Source organism: Gobius niger (genome assembly GCF_951799975.1).
Source record: "Gobius niger genome assembly, chromosome: 13".
NCBI lineage: Eukaryota > Metazoa > Chordata > Actinopteri > Gobiiformes > Gobiidae > Gobius > Gobius niger.
The window spans coordinates 14,004,142-14,022,010 of NC_136864.1; the positions used below are offsets into that span (position 1 = coordinate 14,004,142).

The window sequence follows — 17,869 nt, forward strand, 5'->3', positions numbered from 1 at the left end:
TTGAAGAAGTAAATGGAAACAATATCAGCCACAGACACCATTACCCACAGCGCATTTCCTGAAGAGAGTTTCTCTGATGTGTGAGTCGGACAGACACAGGGCCGTAAACGAGTAAAACAATGCTTTCACGTTTTATTATGTTGAGGTGAACTTTAACAACGCTCTGAGCAGCTACGCTTTCGTGTTTACGACGAAACTTTAAATTCAGTTTATTTCCTTTGGCTTTTTATCAATGTGAAAATAGATAAAACTTTAAAAGATGTTTAAGCTAGCAAAAACAGCCACTCCACATCCAATATGTACTAAGACTGGGACCCCCAAAAATTAGCATAAGAACTCTCCGGGCCTCCATTGTAAAAAATTATTTGATAATTTAGCAAAGAAAAGAAAAGAAAAAGCATTGTTTACGTATGCAGTTTTCAATTAAGAATGATGTTAAATACACGTTTGGGAACCACTATAGGCACATTACTGGACATTATATTATCAAATTACAGAGAATTTCAAACTGAGTCAATCTCAAATCTATATATGTTTACTATATTTGTATATATACACAGTAGGCAACAGCAAATAGAGGGAAGAGGAGAGTTCAGCTTCCACAGCCAGGTGTCACTTATACACGGGGACCATTCGGGACTCTGCAGTCTTCCGGACTGACAAAAACATTATTATAGTTAAAGCAATACTAAGTAACTTCTTGACCTTAATAAATCCTTTTCGTAGTCCCTCTGGGGGTAATTCAAGTGTTAATGGGATGATTGGAGGGTCTTTTATCTCCCCCTGGTGACTCTGGCCAGATAACCACAATTGCAACTTGATTGCCACCGGACTGGAGCCACCAATACACACTAATAGAATCACGAAGAAGAAGCTAACAGGCTAACGGGAAAAGCTAACTGTGGGCTAGCACCACATAAACAGTGTTTACAGCCAAGTTTGAGTGAAAAAAATGATTTCCATTGTGTAATTGGATGTATAAATATCCCTCTGTCCCTTCGCCTTTTCTGTCAGAGTACAGAGTAGAGAGATTTGCAGTTGTGCTTATGGCCTCTAGGGGCAAGAGTTACTTAGTACTGCTTTAAATTGATGAGACTTATTTTATTCGGAAGGCAGTTAAAAATTCTACACGTAATTTATAATTACTGGCACCCAAATACAACACTGTCAATGCGGTCTTTCTTAATCAATTGAATGTGTTTTGTTCAAACATAGGTCACTGGAGAGAAGAGGCCAGCAGGAATGGACATGAAGAAACCCAAAACACCAAAGAAGAAGAAGAGGAAGGACCCGAATGAGCCGGTGAAGCCAGTGTCGGCCTACGCCCTGTTTTTCAGGGACACTCAGGCCAACATCAAAGCCCAGAACCCCAACGCCACATTCGGGGAGGTGTCCAAGATCGTGGCCTCCATGTGGGACGGCCTGGGAGAGGAGCAGAAGCAGGCAAGTCCTTTTATTTCTGCAGTTTTATCTTATTATTTTAAGGCAGTTTTAAGATAAATAATTACATTGTGTTGTGTTGATGTTGGACAAGTACATAATGGATATATTTTTTGATGTTTTAGGTGTACAAGAAGAGGACAGAGACAGCCAAAAAGGAATATCTGAAACAACTGGCTGCCTACAGGGCCAGTCTGGTCTCACAGGTAAAAATCCATCGACCATAAATTAACTGTTAATGTGTTGCAATAGAAAGTCTAAATAACAACCCTCAAAGCAGCCATTTTCAAATTCATGTATGATTGATGATAATAAAAGATAATAGATAATAAAAAACTGCAAGAACAATCCGATGTCCGTGGCACTCTGACATATCTAAAAGTCCCTTGTTCAATAAAGGGCTTTTAGCTACATCATCAGAGTGGTCACTGGTTTGAGAGCCTGGGTTTGCCGTCCTTATTTCACAAATTGACCCCTATTTTTAAGAGCAATCTGCTCCTTTTGAGACACCAGAAAACCTGTATCTATTTGTAAAACCCCCACACACTGATTAACAAGCCTAACACCCTGACCCCAACACATTTGTTTGAGGCGGTACCTTTAAAAGTACCTGTGTCTGTGTCTTGCAGAGTTACAATGACCCATCAGAGAGGCAACCCTCCCACTGCTCCACTCCCCCTTCATCCTCCTCTCCCTCGATGTACAGCCCCAAACCCCCGGTGTACACCGTCCACCCGGGACAGCACCCGCCCTCCAGCTCCCTGCCCCACGCCCTGCCTCCTCAGCACCCGGGCATGTACATGTACCCACACCCGCCGCATGGCCACATGCACCCCCAGCTGCTGTCCTCCAGAGGGACCGTCCCACGGCCCAGCGGCCACCAGGGCGCTCTGGGCGGGGTGGCAGGAGCGCCCACTCCTCCCCTGCAGGTCAGCCCTCCTCTGCACGGACAGGCGCACCTCGGGGGGCTGCACAGTCCCCACCAGCACCATCATCTCACGGGACACTCCATGGGTATGGGCCACACGACGGCAATCGGACAGGTACAGAGTTTACAACATACTTTAGTAGCTTGTGTCATTTACATGAACTGTACAGCACTGTTATATAAAAGCACAGCAATTCACATATACGAGAAATAAAAGAAACAGAAATGTGTTAAAGTACTTGGGTTGAGTTTTACTGAGCTACCAGTAAAACCATTCAATTTCATTAAATGGTGTCCACAGGGCAATAAAGAGCAGTAAATGTTCTTAATATGAATTGTGGGGGAAATAAGGTCTTAAAGGGACTATAGAGAGTTTAAAAAGGTTAAAACTAAGTATTCAAGTATTCATCCCCCTACATGAAACTCAAAAAGTTGTTACTTTGGGTCCGAAGTGCCATCATGCACGAGCTGCAGTTACACGTAAGACCTGAGGTGGCAGTAGTGAGTATAAAATGACCAACATGCATCTAGTCTCTTTAAATGTCATTAAATATCATTCATTTGGATTCAAAAGTGCCATTAAGTCAAAATGCTCAACAACATTGCATAAGTTCATCAAAAACATTTTATTTTTTTTGCTTAAAAGTTGCCAGTCGTGTCCAGTTTTCTCTCATTCCTCTGTTTGACACAATATTTCCCAATCTTTTTGTGTTTGTGGCATTAAAAATCTATGACTTTCTGCTACTTGTATAAACAGTGTGTAGAAAACAAATACTACAAAATAGGCCGACTCTTATCACATTTTTAGCTGAAATTATGCTCTCATTTAATTACATTTCATGAATTGATTCGGTTCACAAAAAAGGGGTTCAACACTTGTTATAGTAAGTTAATTTAGAGAATAGATGCTGTTCACCGCGTGCCTCTTAAATACATTAAGCTCATTATATTGCCGTTCAGAGCTGTCCGTCAGTCAATCAATGAGTCAATCCATCACTCACGCAGTGTTTGGGCCAATTCATTTACATGTCCCTGGAGGGTTTTTTTGTTTAGCACATGTCGATGATATTTTGAGCAATGATAATATAAATTGTTTCTAATAAAAGCTCTTCGCACTAAGAGACAAGCGTTTATTCTGCTGATTGAGTAATGGGACGTTTGCAGTAAGTTAGGGGTGAACACTTATTCTGTTTACATTGCACATTTCGTCTATGCAGTAAAATATGAACTGCTAAGCGAATACAAGAATCAGATGCACCTCAGTAATAACTTTCTTAATTGCGATTCCTCACTCCCGCTTCATAGTCACTTGTTTGAATGCAGCGACACATTTAAAAACTTATAATTTATGGATGAAGGAGCTTATTTCAAACTTTTTACTCCTTTTTTTTTTTAGGGGGGGAGTGAGAAGTGTTGGGGGAGGGGGAGAGAGAGAGAGAGAGAGAGGGAGAGACAAAAGAGGCAGATGCTGTCTTTGTGAAATAGTGAAGGAGAAGAATTTGCCCAACAATGGATGAATAGGTGAGGTAGAGGAGGAGGGAGGGAGCACCCAACCACCTGCTGTCCCGGGCCTTTCTCCTCTTTCAGCAGCGACACTCAGATTAACTTCCCTTTCACAAACCCACACGCACCCACTCCCCCCACCGCTGCATATGTCTATACACAGCACTGGGGTAGTAATAACAATAATAACATCTCCTCAGCGTAATTATCGACGCCGCTGGTAAAAGTGAACATGCATCTGGATCCTTTTGTCAATTACTTTTAATTGCAGTTAAAATGATGTTTATTATGTAATCCTTTAAACACCTGGGGCTGTGATTACTATTAAGTGAGAGGGTTAGGACACTTGTTTAGATTCATATTAAATGCTAATGCAAACTTTGGTTCTCATAAGACACTCAGAACTATATTTGCACATAAAGTTATGCCAACAACACACATCTACATCCTTACCTGAGCTTTTCCTGGTCATATAAGTTGATTTGAAACTTTTAGCCACAGCTCAACTTGTTTCTAGCTCTCAAAAGCCCTCACACACTTCCGGATATTATGATATCAGACTCCTAAGGGTTCATTGTCAGTGCCACACAAACGACTGTCAGAGCATTCTGCCAATTTTGGGATCAATTCAAATCTTTTATAATAACATTGTAGTTTCTGCGTTATAGTCGATAGCAGTGGTTTTTAGCTATTATCTCACATACCCCTTGTGTCGTTCCTTTATGCTCCGGGTACCCCCAATCTCGAGGATTCTGCCAAAAATGTTTACAAAGTGATCAACTAAACCCAGATTTATTAGTGTTTTGTGTGTTTTTTATTGAAAAAGATCATTAGAAACTTTTATTGAAATATACTCAGTTTTACTTTTTTTTATAAATCTTGAAATAATTCCAAGTACTCCCTGCTAAGTGCTGAAGTACTCCCAGGAGCCCCCATACTGCAGTTTAATTTTTTTTTTTAATTAAATTATCTTCTTTATTACAAGAACATTGACAAGAGTTCATAAAATTAAACAGTGAAAAACATTACAAGATCAACATGGGATCTTGGCATTTAATAGGATAATTCAAAATCTGCATTTCTTCCTTGCGTCAGTCCACGATAATAATTTATAATGCATTGAGGTGGAGTTCCATAACTCTGGTGTACAGTTCAGTAGTTTTATAGCAAATAGTAAATTGGTGATCTGTCAAAAGTGGGTCAAGTTGGATAGGAAAGACCAGGAAGTGCCAATTTTTGCTGCCATAGATGTAAAGTGTGTCACGGTGGTACAGCTAGAAGGTTCGGGTTCAATTCCCACCAGGGGCGGGGCCTTTCTGTGTGGAGTTTGCATGTCCTCCCCGTGCTGCGTAGGTTTCCTCCGGGTACTCCGGTTTCCCCTACCACTAAAAACATGTACAATAGGCCAAGATGAATGAGAGTGTGTTTGAGAGTGCGCATGGGGGACGACGAATGGAAATTAGCCCAAGGCTACAATCCGGTGTGGCTTGTTTACATGCATGAGACCCATGTATGTTCATTAATATGCACAGTCCCGACCAAATAAACCAATAAATAAATAAATAAAATATGACACATTGGACACCGTTTTTGCTAAAACATAGTTAACACAATTATATTTAAGATTTTGATGAAGTGATGTTTATAGTTTCACTTCCTTATTGGACACCGATAGAAAGTGACGTAGATGAAGGACAACCATTTTAAACTGTTGCCATGCCGACCATGTTAAGACAATGGGAAATCAGTCAAATGGCTTTGGATCTTTACCATTATCTATGTCACTTCCTGTCAGCAGCTTAAAAATGCAAATACAAATAAGTTTTCTGCCCAACACGTCTTCATTAAAATTGCTGCTTCACTGTAATAAAATGATAATTATGCAACAGATGTTACCCATCTGAATAAGTCATATTTTCAAAAGTATTGAAACCTGTCATGTGCCATTTAGAGGTGCTTTATCAGGGAACATTTTACTCATCGTCATTGAACAACATTTAGTAACCACACACATGGGCGTAGATAGTTTAGAAAATCCTGTAAATTTACCGCAACAACGCCATCATGATAAAACATAATCGTTTTCCTCAGGGTTATCCGCCGACCCTCCAGTCCGAGTACCAGTCAATGGGAGGAGGGATGCTGAGCGGCGCACCTGTGATGTCATCATCAGTGGACTACCACCAGCTCGGACGGCACACGCCCGGCCACCACCCATCCCTCGACTGGGGCAGTGATTACCATGGCAACGGGTAGGTAATGGAGTCTGGATGAGGTTAGACTTTCAGAAATGAGAGAGATATTGATCCGTGTGGGCGAGTGGGGCACAGCTATAAGTCAGGAGTCTGGTTAGAAGATAAGCGCTACAATAATATTGAGGTGTAAAACACGGATTGAAAGGGGCGCAATTAGCTTTTTTAATATCTTTATCCTCTGTGTGTCTAATTCTTTAACTGGATAGTGTTGGGACAATGCCAGGCCAGTCCAAAGCCTGGATAAATTGCATCACGAATGGCCAATCAATATGCAACCTTAACCTTTTAACCTTAACATTGAAGAACAGTCAAAAAAAAAACTTTAACAACTACATTCAGATAGTCATGTTCACCTTAATTACCTCCTGTGACGTCTGTTTACTCATTGTAATTCTGTTCCAATGTCTTGTGTCTCCAGGGGTCTTCAGAGAGACAAGCCTCTGTTCCTGAGTTAATCCCACATCAAACAGAGCGATGCCAAACTTCAACCAAGCCCTTTTTACTGCCGCACCACGAGAAACCTCCAGCTCTGCCTCAGAACTGACCCCAGACCAGCTCCCGCCAACAAGAGCCCAACACGGCCCTGTTGAGTTTAAACTTGAGGGATGTAAAAAGTAATGATGTATACAGTTTGTGCAGGAAGAAAACCAGCTCTTTGCTACATGTACGTAGTGCCATGGGGGGAAAAATTACCAAAATAAGACAGAAAACCAATCATGATGGTCAGGGGATCTCCTTTTTTGCATTACTATATGTATAATAGTTTTGCATTGCATCTTCACTTCCAAATTGAAAATGGGCATATCATGCGTAATTGTGGTTTATAATCCTGCATTTGGGCACCTCGCATTGTTATTTTGATGAGTAAGGACTGCTATTTCATCTCGTATGTTGCTTGCTGCGCCCCCCGCTGGCAGCAGGGGGAATTCACCATGGTAAAAACAAAACACAATGCAGTTTGAGCGCAGAAAATGCAGAGGTGATTCAGAAAAACAAACAAAAAATGCGTGAATGAAGCAAAGCACTCCATACTCCAGATGTGTTACTGACAAGGTACAATGCTATAAAGAAGTCGATTTTGCATGATATGTCCAATTTAAATTCAGAGTAGACCCAGTCTTTACATGAAATCAAGGTCAACAAAACGGCAGCAATTTCCATCATTTCCTGCATGTTTCAACACATCCTTTTTCAGTCCACAATACATTCGAGGCGTATTTTCCAGTGAGGCAAAACTGAAACTAATTGTAAATATTCCGCCCCTCCCCAGATATTACCTCGTTTATGAACTCCCCCCGTCTGCCCTTCAAATGCTCTTTATGTAAAGATGGTAGTGGTCGCCATCTGTCCCAAAACGCTCCTGAGAGCACTTGTAAAATGTTGTATGATAAATGTTTTAACTGTCAATTGAGGCCAGTGAATTAATTGTTGAAATTTTGTTGCTGAAGTCTTTTACAGCCATAGTTTTAAAAATGACAGTTTCTTTAAATATATGAATATACTTTTTGTTGCCGTAACGAGGCAAAGAGCGTAATGACATGTTGAGGAGGCATTAACGTCGCTTTATATTGAAATTGAATTCAGTGATACATCGCAGCCAAAACATTGTAACAAGACAAAGAAAATATATTAACAAGAAACTGACTTGTTAATTGTTGAAGCAGCAGAACCCAGTTTTTTCAACACTTGAGAGACACGTGGATACATTAGTAGCTTTAGGACAATTTCTACACTTTTTCCAACTTGGGACACCACAGACTCGACATGTGAATCTGTTGTTGCTGGATTATAGTGCTCATTCAAGCCAAATCATTGAATTACTAGAAGAAATAGACCACCATTTTTACATACATATGTTCTTGCCTGATCTTAGACGAGTTGATGCGTAACTGTCTGGTTTTTGTGCGTGCGCTCAGTCACGCAAAAAGATCAAAGACGTTGTTAGCATTTAGCCTCTCCCAGCATTTTCCTATAGCTCCAAACTGGGGTGAAGCGAAAATGTGGAAGAGCTTGGTCGCTTTTAAGTTCATCCCAGTTTGGAGCTATAGATACAGACGACATCTCTGGAATCGCCCATATATAGTCATGTTTTAAAACAGTTAAGGGGGAAAAAATTTTGGAGAAAAATCTAAACTTTCTCTAATTATTAAAACTACTTTAACAAATGCTGAATTATGAACATAGTTTTCTACTTAATAAAGAAACAAAGACATGGGGAGGAGCAAAGTGGTTCAACAGCCCATAAATACATAAATAACAGAAAATGCTAACAGAATGCTTCATGTTAGCATTGGGCTAAGTCTAACGCTAGCTATCGCTAGCTACGACTGCCGTTTTTTCGCTTCTACTGAACAATCTGCTGTGAAAAAATACCCATATGGACCCGATATAGACTTGACTTAATTTGTATGTGATAAATAAGTTCATATTCCACCAGAAAATGTCCCCTTGGCGAGGTCACGCCCCCTTCGATGCAATGCCGTCTGTATCTATAGGAATATGCTGGGAGAGGCTAAATGCTAACAATGTCTCTTTGGGTGACTGAGCACATGCACAAAGACCAGACAGCTACGCATCAACTCGTCTAAGCTCAGGTAAGAACATATCTCAGTATGGAAAAACGGTGGCCTGTTCTTTTAAGAAATAGGATTCAGTTCATCCCAAGAGATTGAATAGAATTTAATGCATCTCAGAGCTTGTTTGTAGAGGTCCAAACTCCAGGGTTCGCAGGTTTTATACATAATAACACAATAATTTGAAAGTCTGCAGAAAACAACATATTCCTTATTAACTGCTGCCTTTGCGATTAGCTCATTGCAACCACTCAAACTGCAAGTTCGATTTGGTTGCCTTGTTGTACAAATCATTACCTTGACTTGTCCTCGTGTTTTGGCTGGGTGTCGTATCACAAAGGGGTTGAACAGCACCTCAAGCTGTTTCGTCTTTTAACCAGGCACTGACTGTGAATAATCTCTCGCTTTAAACAAACTCACACTGTTCAGAAACCCGCTGTATTTTAGTCCTTGAAACAATAAAATGTCAAACTATTTTCTTTGTTGGGGAAAAAAAAACAAGCTTTGTACTATGACAGCTCCTCCTCCTGGCATATGTCGATATTGATTCGGGTCCAAACGAGTGCGAGTGTGTGAAGTGTTAATGAGAGATTGAATGCATGGGCTGCTCCTGTCATCTCCCTTCTCTCTTCTGTGCAAAGAGACTATTTAAGAAACTATAACTGTTGCTGGGTTGGCTGTAATTTTAATGTTTTTAATCACGTTTTTTGTTTTTAGTGTTAACCATGATGATGATGAGAGACGTCTAGCTCTCTGGCTCTGTATCTCTTTGTATTATTGTGTTTTTGAGGCAGATGAAAGGACTCTTAACAACAACCATGAAGATTTTCTTATTTTTAGACTCTAATAATAATGTGTTTGAGAATAAAGTCAGCGCTGCATTGATGTGCAGTCATTTACTCCACATCCGGCCTCTTTGATTTCTTATTTATTCTTTAATTTATCTTTTTCTGGCGTATTTTGGTTCTGTTCAGAGCTCCCGTACTACGCACCTTTGACATAATTGTGACACGGTGAACCATTGAGCTGCGTTTTGCATCTTTTAGTTGAAAACAAGCTGCAAACAAAAGCTGCTGGGGCAACATTGTACTAATTTGTTTACTTAGATCTACTCCGCGGATCGGAGCTTGTTAGGATGGTTTATTATACCAATTAAATCCAGAAATAGAATAGATGGCTCATGTGGTGTCAGATGATGTCACAGCGTTTTGAATTTTAATCAATATTTTAACATTTTCAATATTCAGCCTCACTTTTTACTATTCGTTAACGTCCTTCTCTAGCACAGTGGTTTCCAAAGTAGGGGTGACTCATGGGACACTGAAGTGGGGGTCGCAAGATGATTTTAAGACAGTTTTTTTTTTCTTCACATTTCTGACATTGAATGGAATGTATTTTTGATTGAAAACAGTGTACTTAAAGGGACTATGTGGCGTTTAAAAATGTTAAAACTAAGCATTTTCATCCCCCTACATGTTCCAGCCATGTCCTAATGTGTAGAATGAGCCCAGACCTGTTCACCACAACTGCCTCTAAAATCCTGCACTGTCACTCAAAAAGGTGTTAAGTCGGTCCGAAGTGCCATCATGCACGAGTTTAATATAAAGGCTGCAGTTACGCATAAGACCTGAGGTGGCAGTACTGAGTATAAAATTACTAACTTGCATTTAGCCCCTTTAAGCTGGGGGGGTCCGAAGGTGTTTGAGTGTTGAGTGATTTTGGGAGTCACGGCCTAAACAGTTTGGGAACCCCTTCTTTAGGCCAGTGGTTTCCAACACTTTTGGTCTTTTTTTGACACTTTGAACAAGACTTTGGCAATTCCATTATTTTTAAAGCTGAAATTCTATCCACCTCATACCTTTTACTGCAAAATATCATTCAATCTCTTAACCCCCGCCTGAACCGAGAGCATTTTCTACAGTTCGGTTTTACCCAAATCCAAAAGCTTCTCAGCTGGAGAGCAACTGTGTAATGCCTCATTAGAAAACTAAAAACTTTTTTGTGTGTGTTTTTTTTTGGTCATGTTGTTTTTGTCGTGTTTTCGTCTCTTTTTTCTCATATTTTTGTCGCTTTTTGTGCCTTTTTTTTTTTAGATTTTTCCATTGTGTTTTTGTCACTTTTTGATCTTTTTATATGACACATTTTTGTCACATTTTTTTTCATTGTTTTTCATTTGTGTTTTCATGTCTTTTTTTGTCGCTTTTTTGTACATTTTTGTTGCTTTTTTGGTAATTTTTTTGTCAGTTTGTGGCTTTTTTGTTGCTTTTTCATTTCATTTTTCGTCGTGTTTGTGTCACTTTTTTGGCTTTTTTTTGGCAGTTTTTTGGTGCTTTTTCATTGATTTTTCGTCATGTTTATGTCGCTTTTTTGTCCTTTTTTGTCACTTTTTGTGGCTTTTTTGTTGCTTTTTCCTTGATTTTTCGTTGTGTTTTTGTCACTTATTTGATGCATTGTCATCCTCGTTTTCGTCGCTATTTCAATGCTTTTTTTTTTCAAGAAGCTTTTAGATTCAGGTAAAGCCAAACCAGAGAAAATGTGCTCGTTTCAGGTGGGGTTAAAGAGGTGAAAGTGCAGTTCAGTTTCATCTTTTAAAAATCTGAAATAATTCCCACTACCCCCTGCTAAGTGCTGGTGCATCCCCAGGGGTCCCCGCCCTCCCTCTGGATGGGTAACCCTGCTCTAGGCCTCCTCCAGTCTGTCAACCCCTCAGCATCCCTCTCCAAAAATACCTCCAAACCTTATCCTGTACATTTCCCAACCGTCTCAGTCTGTCTCCCTCTCCAACTTTATTTCCAAAACTTTCATTTCCAGTGCCAGAATAAGCAATGTTGACTGTATTTTTTTTTTTTTTCATCATCATAGTAGAGGTAATACGAGACACTAGACCCTCCATCTCCTCACACTGTCACCTGTCAATCTGATACAACCATATCTCCCTGACAATAATGTTGGTAGTGAATGTGCCATGTATTTTCTATACCATACATAATTCACAACCTGGCCGTGTACCTTCACCAGCTCGGTTCTTGGTTGCCTAACAAGCACTACATTGACTGAAATGTGCACAAGGTTTCTCTACAAGACAACTGACTTTTATATTGAAAAATACACATTATAGCAAGATCTGTGTACTGAAAACAGTTCGTTTTTAAATATGTTTAAGATCAGAATTGACAAAATTATACATTTGATGCCATTTGTAGTAGCACTTTACTTTAACAAGTACAAGTAAACAAGTTAATGAGGAATAAAGCATTTAGCAGCCTGGCTTCCATACCAAGAAAATACTAGCATTGTTATTTGCAGGCTTTAAATGGGGTTATGGTTTTATAAATTACCCCATTTGTTATTGGCTTTTCCATCTCTGGATAGTAGCCTTTCTGAGTAAATTGGATGTCAATCAAAAATACATCATGGGCAAATAATAAGGTGATTTAGGTTATTGATTGAAAGCACTGCAAAGGTCAAAATTGAATGTTCCGAACCAAAATAATTATATGCTCAGCAAGTAGAAGACCATACCTTTTATGAGTGTTTGCTGTGACATAGGCTGCTGACGGTTACTCAGAAGCTGATCCTCTGGCTTTTTTACAATCACAAATGAACACAAATGTAATATTGTGGCAGAGTCATTATTCAAACCAGAAACAAAACCATAATGCAGGTTAATACACTGTGCACTGGACGGGGGCAGGGTAGTCAATGCCTTTTTGCATTTGGGTTGGGTGAAACTTCCAGCTCCTGACAACAAACCGAGCCCAAGATTTGGAGCACGGTGTTGGTTTCCTTTGCCCCCATTGACAATAAAATAAACCTTAGTTCTGTAGAATAGATGCAGCCTGTCAATACTGAACACCTACTGTATGGCCCTTACAACATAGCACTTTGAGTCAATTTCCAATTTTTATGTATTGGTTAAAAAGGAGAGTCATATTATGAATTTGCATCTCAGAAATGATTGAGGTCACACAGAAAAAACAAAACAACTTGCTGTTTTTTTTCTTTTTTTAATGGCTGCATCTTGGCTGCTCCGGTCTGTTTTTAATAATGAGGCAGTTTCTTTCCCAAAGGCTGCCCCTTTGTCAAAGTTAAAAAGTGGGTAATGCTTTTAAATTAATCATTTGATACAATTATGGTGAAATTTGGTTATTTCCACAGACAAAGAAAAACATATTACCTGTAATTGAAGTGTATCTCAAATTGACATTAATGGATGTGAAATAAGCCTATATAATTTCACCGATGCCTGAGAGAGCTATTAATCACGTATGTTGGGCTCTTAATTGCATTTTTCCATTTAATGCCATTGAAAGCTACCCCTCTTCCCCAGATACACACTGCCCCCTAAAGGTTCCAAGAAAATCCTGCAACTCCATTTTACGGAGTTTTCACACATCACTAAGATATTAGATAATACCCAAGACAAACGATGCAGCAGAAGCCAGAGCTACAGAGCAATGCTGCCCCCTGAAGGCAACACCTCCACGGTCAGATGTTTGAATAACAAGAACATTTCAAAATGACATGAAGAGAGTGAGTGAATTAATGTTTTAACACTCTGTAAAGCAATTTTTTTTTTTACTTATAAAAGATCCAACTTACACCAATCTGTTGATGTCAAGCTACACAAAGAAAACATTGATGATACAGTGCATTATTTGTAACGCAGCCCTGACAGGCCCTGCACGATCAGTGAATTAAGTCGCTCAATAAAGGTTTGTTAAGTGTAAGGAGAACCCAGAGCAGATGCATTTAGAGAGAGACTGCTGTAACCCAACACACTGCGAATGTCCGTCCTGATGCCAAGAGAAATTCAACACGACAGACGGCCCAGAGAGCGACTCAGTCATAGCTGCTTTAGGTTGGTTTACTGTATAATCTCATGTGGGCATAAACTTAAAGCACAATAATGTGAAGAAATTATACACTATTTAAGATGTTAATAAAACATTTACATGGTTTCCTCTGGTTTATCTTTTGTTTTTATTATTTCACTTCCTTATTGGATATAGGCACACGATGTGACATCTAAAAGAGGAAACATTTTTCTTGAACTGTTGCCGTGCAATCATACTGTACCTATAGGGCAAGAGTCCCAGTTCATGATAAGACAAACATGACTCCCTGAACTTTAATTAGTGTGTAGGTTGTATTCACTTTATTTGCCGTGTGTTTAGGCCTGGCAAGCCAGACCCACCTCTTTCTCATCAGAAGCATGGCCTACAAACAACACGAAAGAACAGGACAATGATGTAAAATTAAAAACAATAATAATAATAATAATAATAATAATAATTACAATAAAAATGCATTTTTGGTTTGTTATTCCATTTAAAAAAAACAAGGAACCCCTAAAATCCTCCACGCCAAATCAGTGTGGCATTATGATAATTTCAGGTTTGTGTAAAATGACTAGGGCTGAGACGATCCACTTTCGGCACGATCCGATACACATCACGATAATCAGGGGCCAATCCAATATGTATTGCGATAAATGTGATTATGATAAGTGATGTTTACCTTAAAATGTAAAAAAAAAGATTGAAAAGTACATCTGCACAAAATGTAACAAAGGGCTGTGTTACTGTTACTGGAAAACAAAGGAGTACAGGATAAAAATGCCTCCAAACACAGGTACTGAAAGTATTGCGGTATTTGATTAATTACTGATACTTGGTATTGCAGCAAAAAGTATTGCGATCCGATATTTTGTCCCAGCCCTAAAAATGACTTATTTATTGAGTGATTTTCTTGGTATAGTTTTTTTTATTTCTTAAAGGGACTAGATGCAAGTTGGTATTTTTTATACTCACTACTGCCACCTCAGGACTTACTCGTAACTGCAGGTTCTATACTAAGCTCGTGGATTTTAGAGGCAGTTGTGGTGAACAGGTCTGGGCTCATTCTACACATTAGGACATGTAGGGGGAGGAAAATACTGAATTTTAACATTTTTAAACTCTGTATAGTCCCTTTAAAGAATAATAAATGTTTAAGATCATAACATTATTATAAAAAATATATTTTTTAAATCCTTATCAGTGAAGGACCCAAGTTCCAGAATAGCCGTCCAAGGCAACTCAAGCTCACAAAACAAAAATAAAAAAGTCATCATCTAATCTTCCTCTCCAGTGCAGTAGGTGGTCTGTTGGTCGTCTTCTCAGGAATCACCAGCCGTAGTTTCCTCCTGGGCGAGCTGCCATCGTCTCCAGACAGGTATTCTTGTTGTATGAGAGTGGTGGACATACTGTTTTCTACAAACTCTGCGGGACCAGAGACACTTGATACAGACACAGCTGCTCCTTGTGTACCACCGAGTGCCGTTACCTCCTCTGTAGGTAGCTCCGCTTGACTGACAAGGCCCTTAGCTTCTCCATGTAAAGACTCTGTCAAGCTTGTATTTGACACGTTTTTAACCATTGTATTTGCCGGTATCACAGTTTGAGAGTCATCAATCACAATCGGTGTTTGACTTCCTTTACGCGGAGACGTAGGGGTTTCCGATGCTACCGATTTTGTTTTACTGTTTTGTGGCACTGGTTCTTGGACAGTTTTTGGTTGACCTCTTGGCGAGCTTTTAGGTGATAACTTCGAATCAGACTGGACCACTGAAGAGGAGGTAGGAGGAGCTAACGCTGCAAGATCTTGAAGATTTTGCGAAGAAGAATTAGCTGACAAAGAAGTAGTTTGTTTTGCAGCACTAGCTTGAGATGTGGTTTTTGCTGGCGTGGTGGTGCTAACCTGTTTAGTGCTGCTACTAGCACCTTGTACAGCTGTATTTCCTCGTGAAACTGCAGGATTAGCTTGTACCACATTCACATTCGGCTGTAAAGTTCCTACATTGGTTTGAGTTCTGTTAGCACTGGCCTGTGAAGGTGTGGGATTAGCTTGAAGAGTAGCCGGAGAAGCTTGTAAAGGGGCAGTGATAACGCTAGCTTGTTTACCTTGTACTATGTTAGCCAGTGATGAGTTCGGGCTTGCCATGAGTCCCATTGCAGGGGTGCCACCTGGACCCATACTCGGCCCACTCAAATTCATATTCGGTGCCATAGTATTAGCAGCCGGGAACATAGGCCTTCCTTGTGCCATGAAATTACCTCCTTGAAACGGTAGACCGCTGGTGGGTATCTGCGGTCCTGATGCGCCCAGCAGGTTGGGACTACGATTCCCTAAGAGCATGCCTCCTCCCCTGAACTGAGCCCCGAGAAAACCTTGCATATGAGCCATGGGATTTGGAGGGGCAACCTGCGCTACTGTCTCTTGTACCTTCTCTTGCTCACTTGACTTTTTTTCTCCTTTCTTTGACTTTCTTCTATCTTTTTTCCCCTCCTTGTCACTTTTATCCTTCCTTTTTCGAGGGCTACCTTTCTCATCCCCTTTCGTCTTTGGGTGAACTTTGCTCTTTCGCAGTGGGTTCAAATTGAGTTTGACCTTTATTGGTCTACTGGACTGAAGTTTGTTCTTTCGGTCTTGCCGTCCCCTTGGCGATGTGGCTTCCTCGCCCTCTCCGTCCACCCCTTGACTCCTTCTCGGGCTCTCCAGAGCAAAAGTAACGTTACGAGTTTCTCTTTTCAGATTTCTTATGTCAAAATCACCATAAATGCTATTCCTCCCCCAGTCATTAGGCCTTTGCTGTTGGAAGCCATACATTGTTGGATTCTCTCTAGGAGGAGGTCTTGCTTGTCGACTGTTTTGGTCCATTTGGTTTGGCCTGTACGCCCTGTGGCAGCTCCCACAATGCGGCAAATCTGGCCTGTTCTGTCCTTCAACGTTTATACTGTTACCAACTAAATGCCTGTTCATAGATTCCCTTCCCATAAGTCTTTGCGGCGGACCAATTCTCCTCCTGTCATCTTCTACTCTTATCATTTGTCTTTCTCTGTCCTCCAAAGTCTCAACTTTCCCATTCATTCGTTCCCATCTGACAGGGGTTGGGGCAGGTTCCTCTGCTCTGCACTCAGGACAGCGTAAGTGACCCCCATTGCCCATTGTCCGAGGACCAACTGGAGCGCCCATTGCTTCATTAGCACCAGTAAAGTTCCTCCGTCGTTCTGCTGTATCAGTGTGACTCCTGATGTGGTTGGAAACTGTGGTGCTCTCGCCTCCTTTGGCCTCTTCCTGGTTTTGTTCCTCTCTTTGTTTCTTCTTTTTGGAAACTTTGTAGTACATCAGGACGATCAGCAAAGTCAAACCGACTCCACCTAAAAATAGCATTTTCACATTAATAAAGATGACCGTTTTTCATTTATTTGAATGGGGTTAATATGAATCACAAGGCCCTAGTTTTATAACTACTTACAAGCAAAATCATTCTGCTTCAACATCGTTTTTGATCATTTCTCGATTATAGCTAAATCATATTACTTTTGGGGTAATGCCTACTTATTAAAAAAAGATCTAGTCTTGGTGATTCACTAGGGGGAAGCAAGATTGTTAATGATACTATTATAGCATTATAAATCAGTGCCTAACAAATTAAGTAAAAATAACCAATTCCAATAACCAATATTTTTTTAGATACAGATGGCATCTCTGGAATCGCCCATATATGGTCATGTTTGAAAACAGTTAAGGGGGAAAACTATCTGGAGAAAAATTTAAACTTTCTCTAATTATTCAAAAATTACTTTAACAAATGCTGAATTATGATTATAGTTTTCTACTGAATGAAAATACAAAGACATGGAGTGGTTCAATACCCCATAAATACATAAATAACTGCTTCATGTTAGCATCGTGCTAATGCTAGCGCTAGCTACGACTGCCGTTTTATCGCTCCTACTGAACAATCTGCTGTGAATAAACATCCATATGGACCCGATTTAGACTTGACTTTATTTGTATGTGATAAATAAGTTTATATTCTGCCAGAAAATGGCTAAAAAGAGTCAAAAATTGTTTCCCAAAAGATTCTGTCTTCCCTCTCAGCGACAGTTAGTCTGGCAACAGCTGTTTCTATAGCAACAACAAACATTTAAGCTGGAACTAGTTTCAGGTAAAATAGCTTAAAAGATAAAATAACTCCTGCCTAAGACTTAAAAACGGGCCACAATGAACCGTTTCAGTTTGTGGGACCATGGTATAAGTGGACTAAACAACTCGGAGCCGTGCATTACAGTTTTAACCACTCCACTGCGCGTTGTGGTTGTTCTGGTCTACATGTCGTGCAT

General features: G+C 40.1%; 1 protein-coding gene across 1 annotated transcript in view; it reads left to right on the forward strand.

Annotated features, from left to right (window-relative positions):
* Nucleotides 1-6,842, forward strand: part of tox (thymocyte selection-associated high mobility group box) — a 48,791-nt gene extending 41,949 nt beyond the window's left edge. The window contains exons 6-10 of the mRNA XM_079569075.1: nt 1,216-1,443; nt 1,566-1,646; nt 2,070-2,483; nt 5,963-6,123; nt 6,545-6,842. Of these exons, the coding sequence (XP_079425201.1) occupies nt 1,216-1,443; nt 1,566-1,646; nt 2,070-2,483; nt 5,963-6,123; nt 6,545-6,581 (921 nt within the window). The 3' untranslated portion in view covers nt 6,582-6,842. The remainder of the gene's footprint in view (nt 1-1,215; nt 1,444-1,565; nt 1,647-2,069; nt 2,484-5,962; nt 6,124-6,544) is intronic.
* The last annotated feature ends 11,027 nt before the right edge of the window (nt 6,843-17,869 follow it).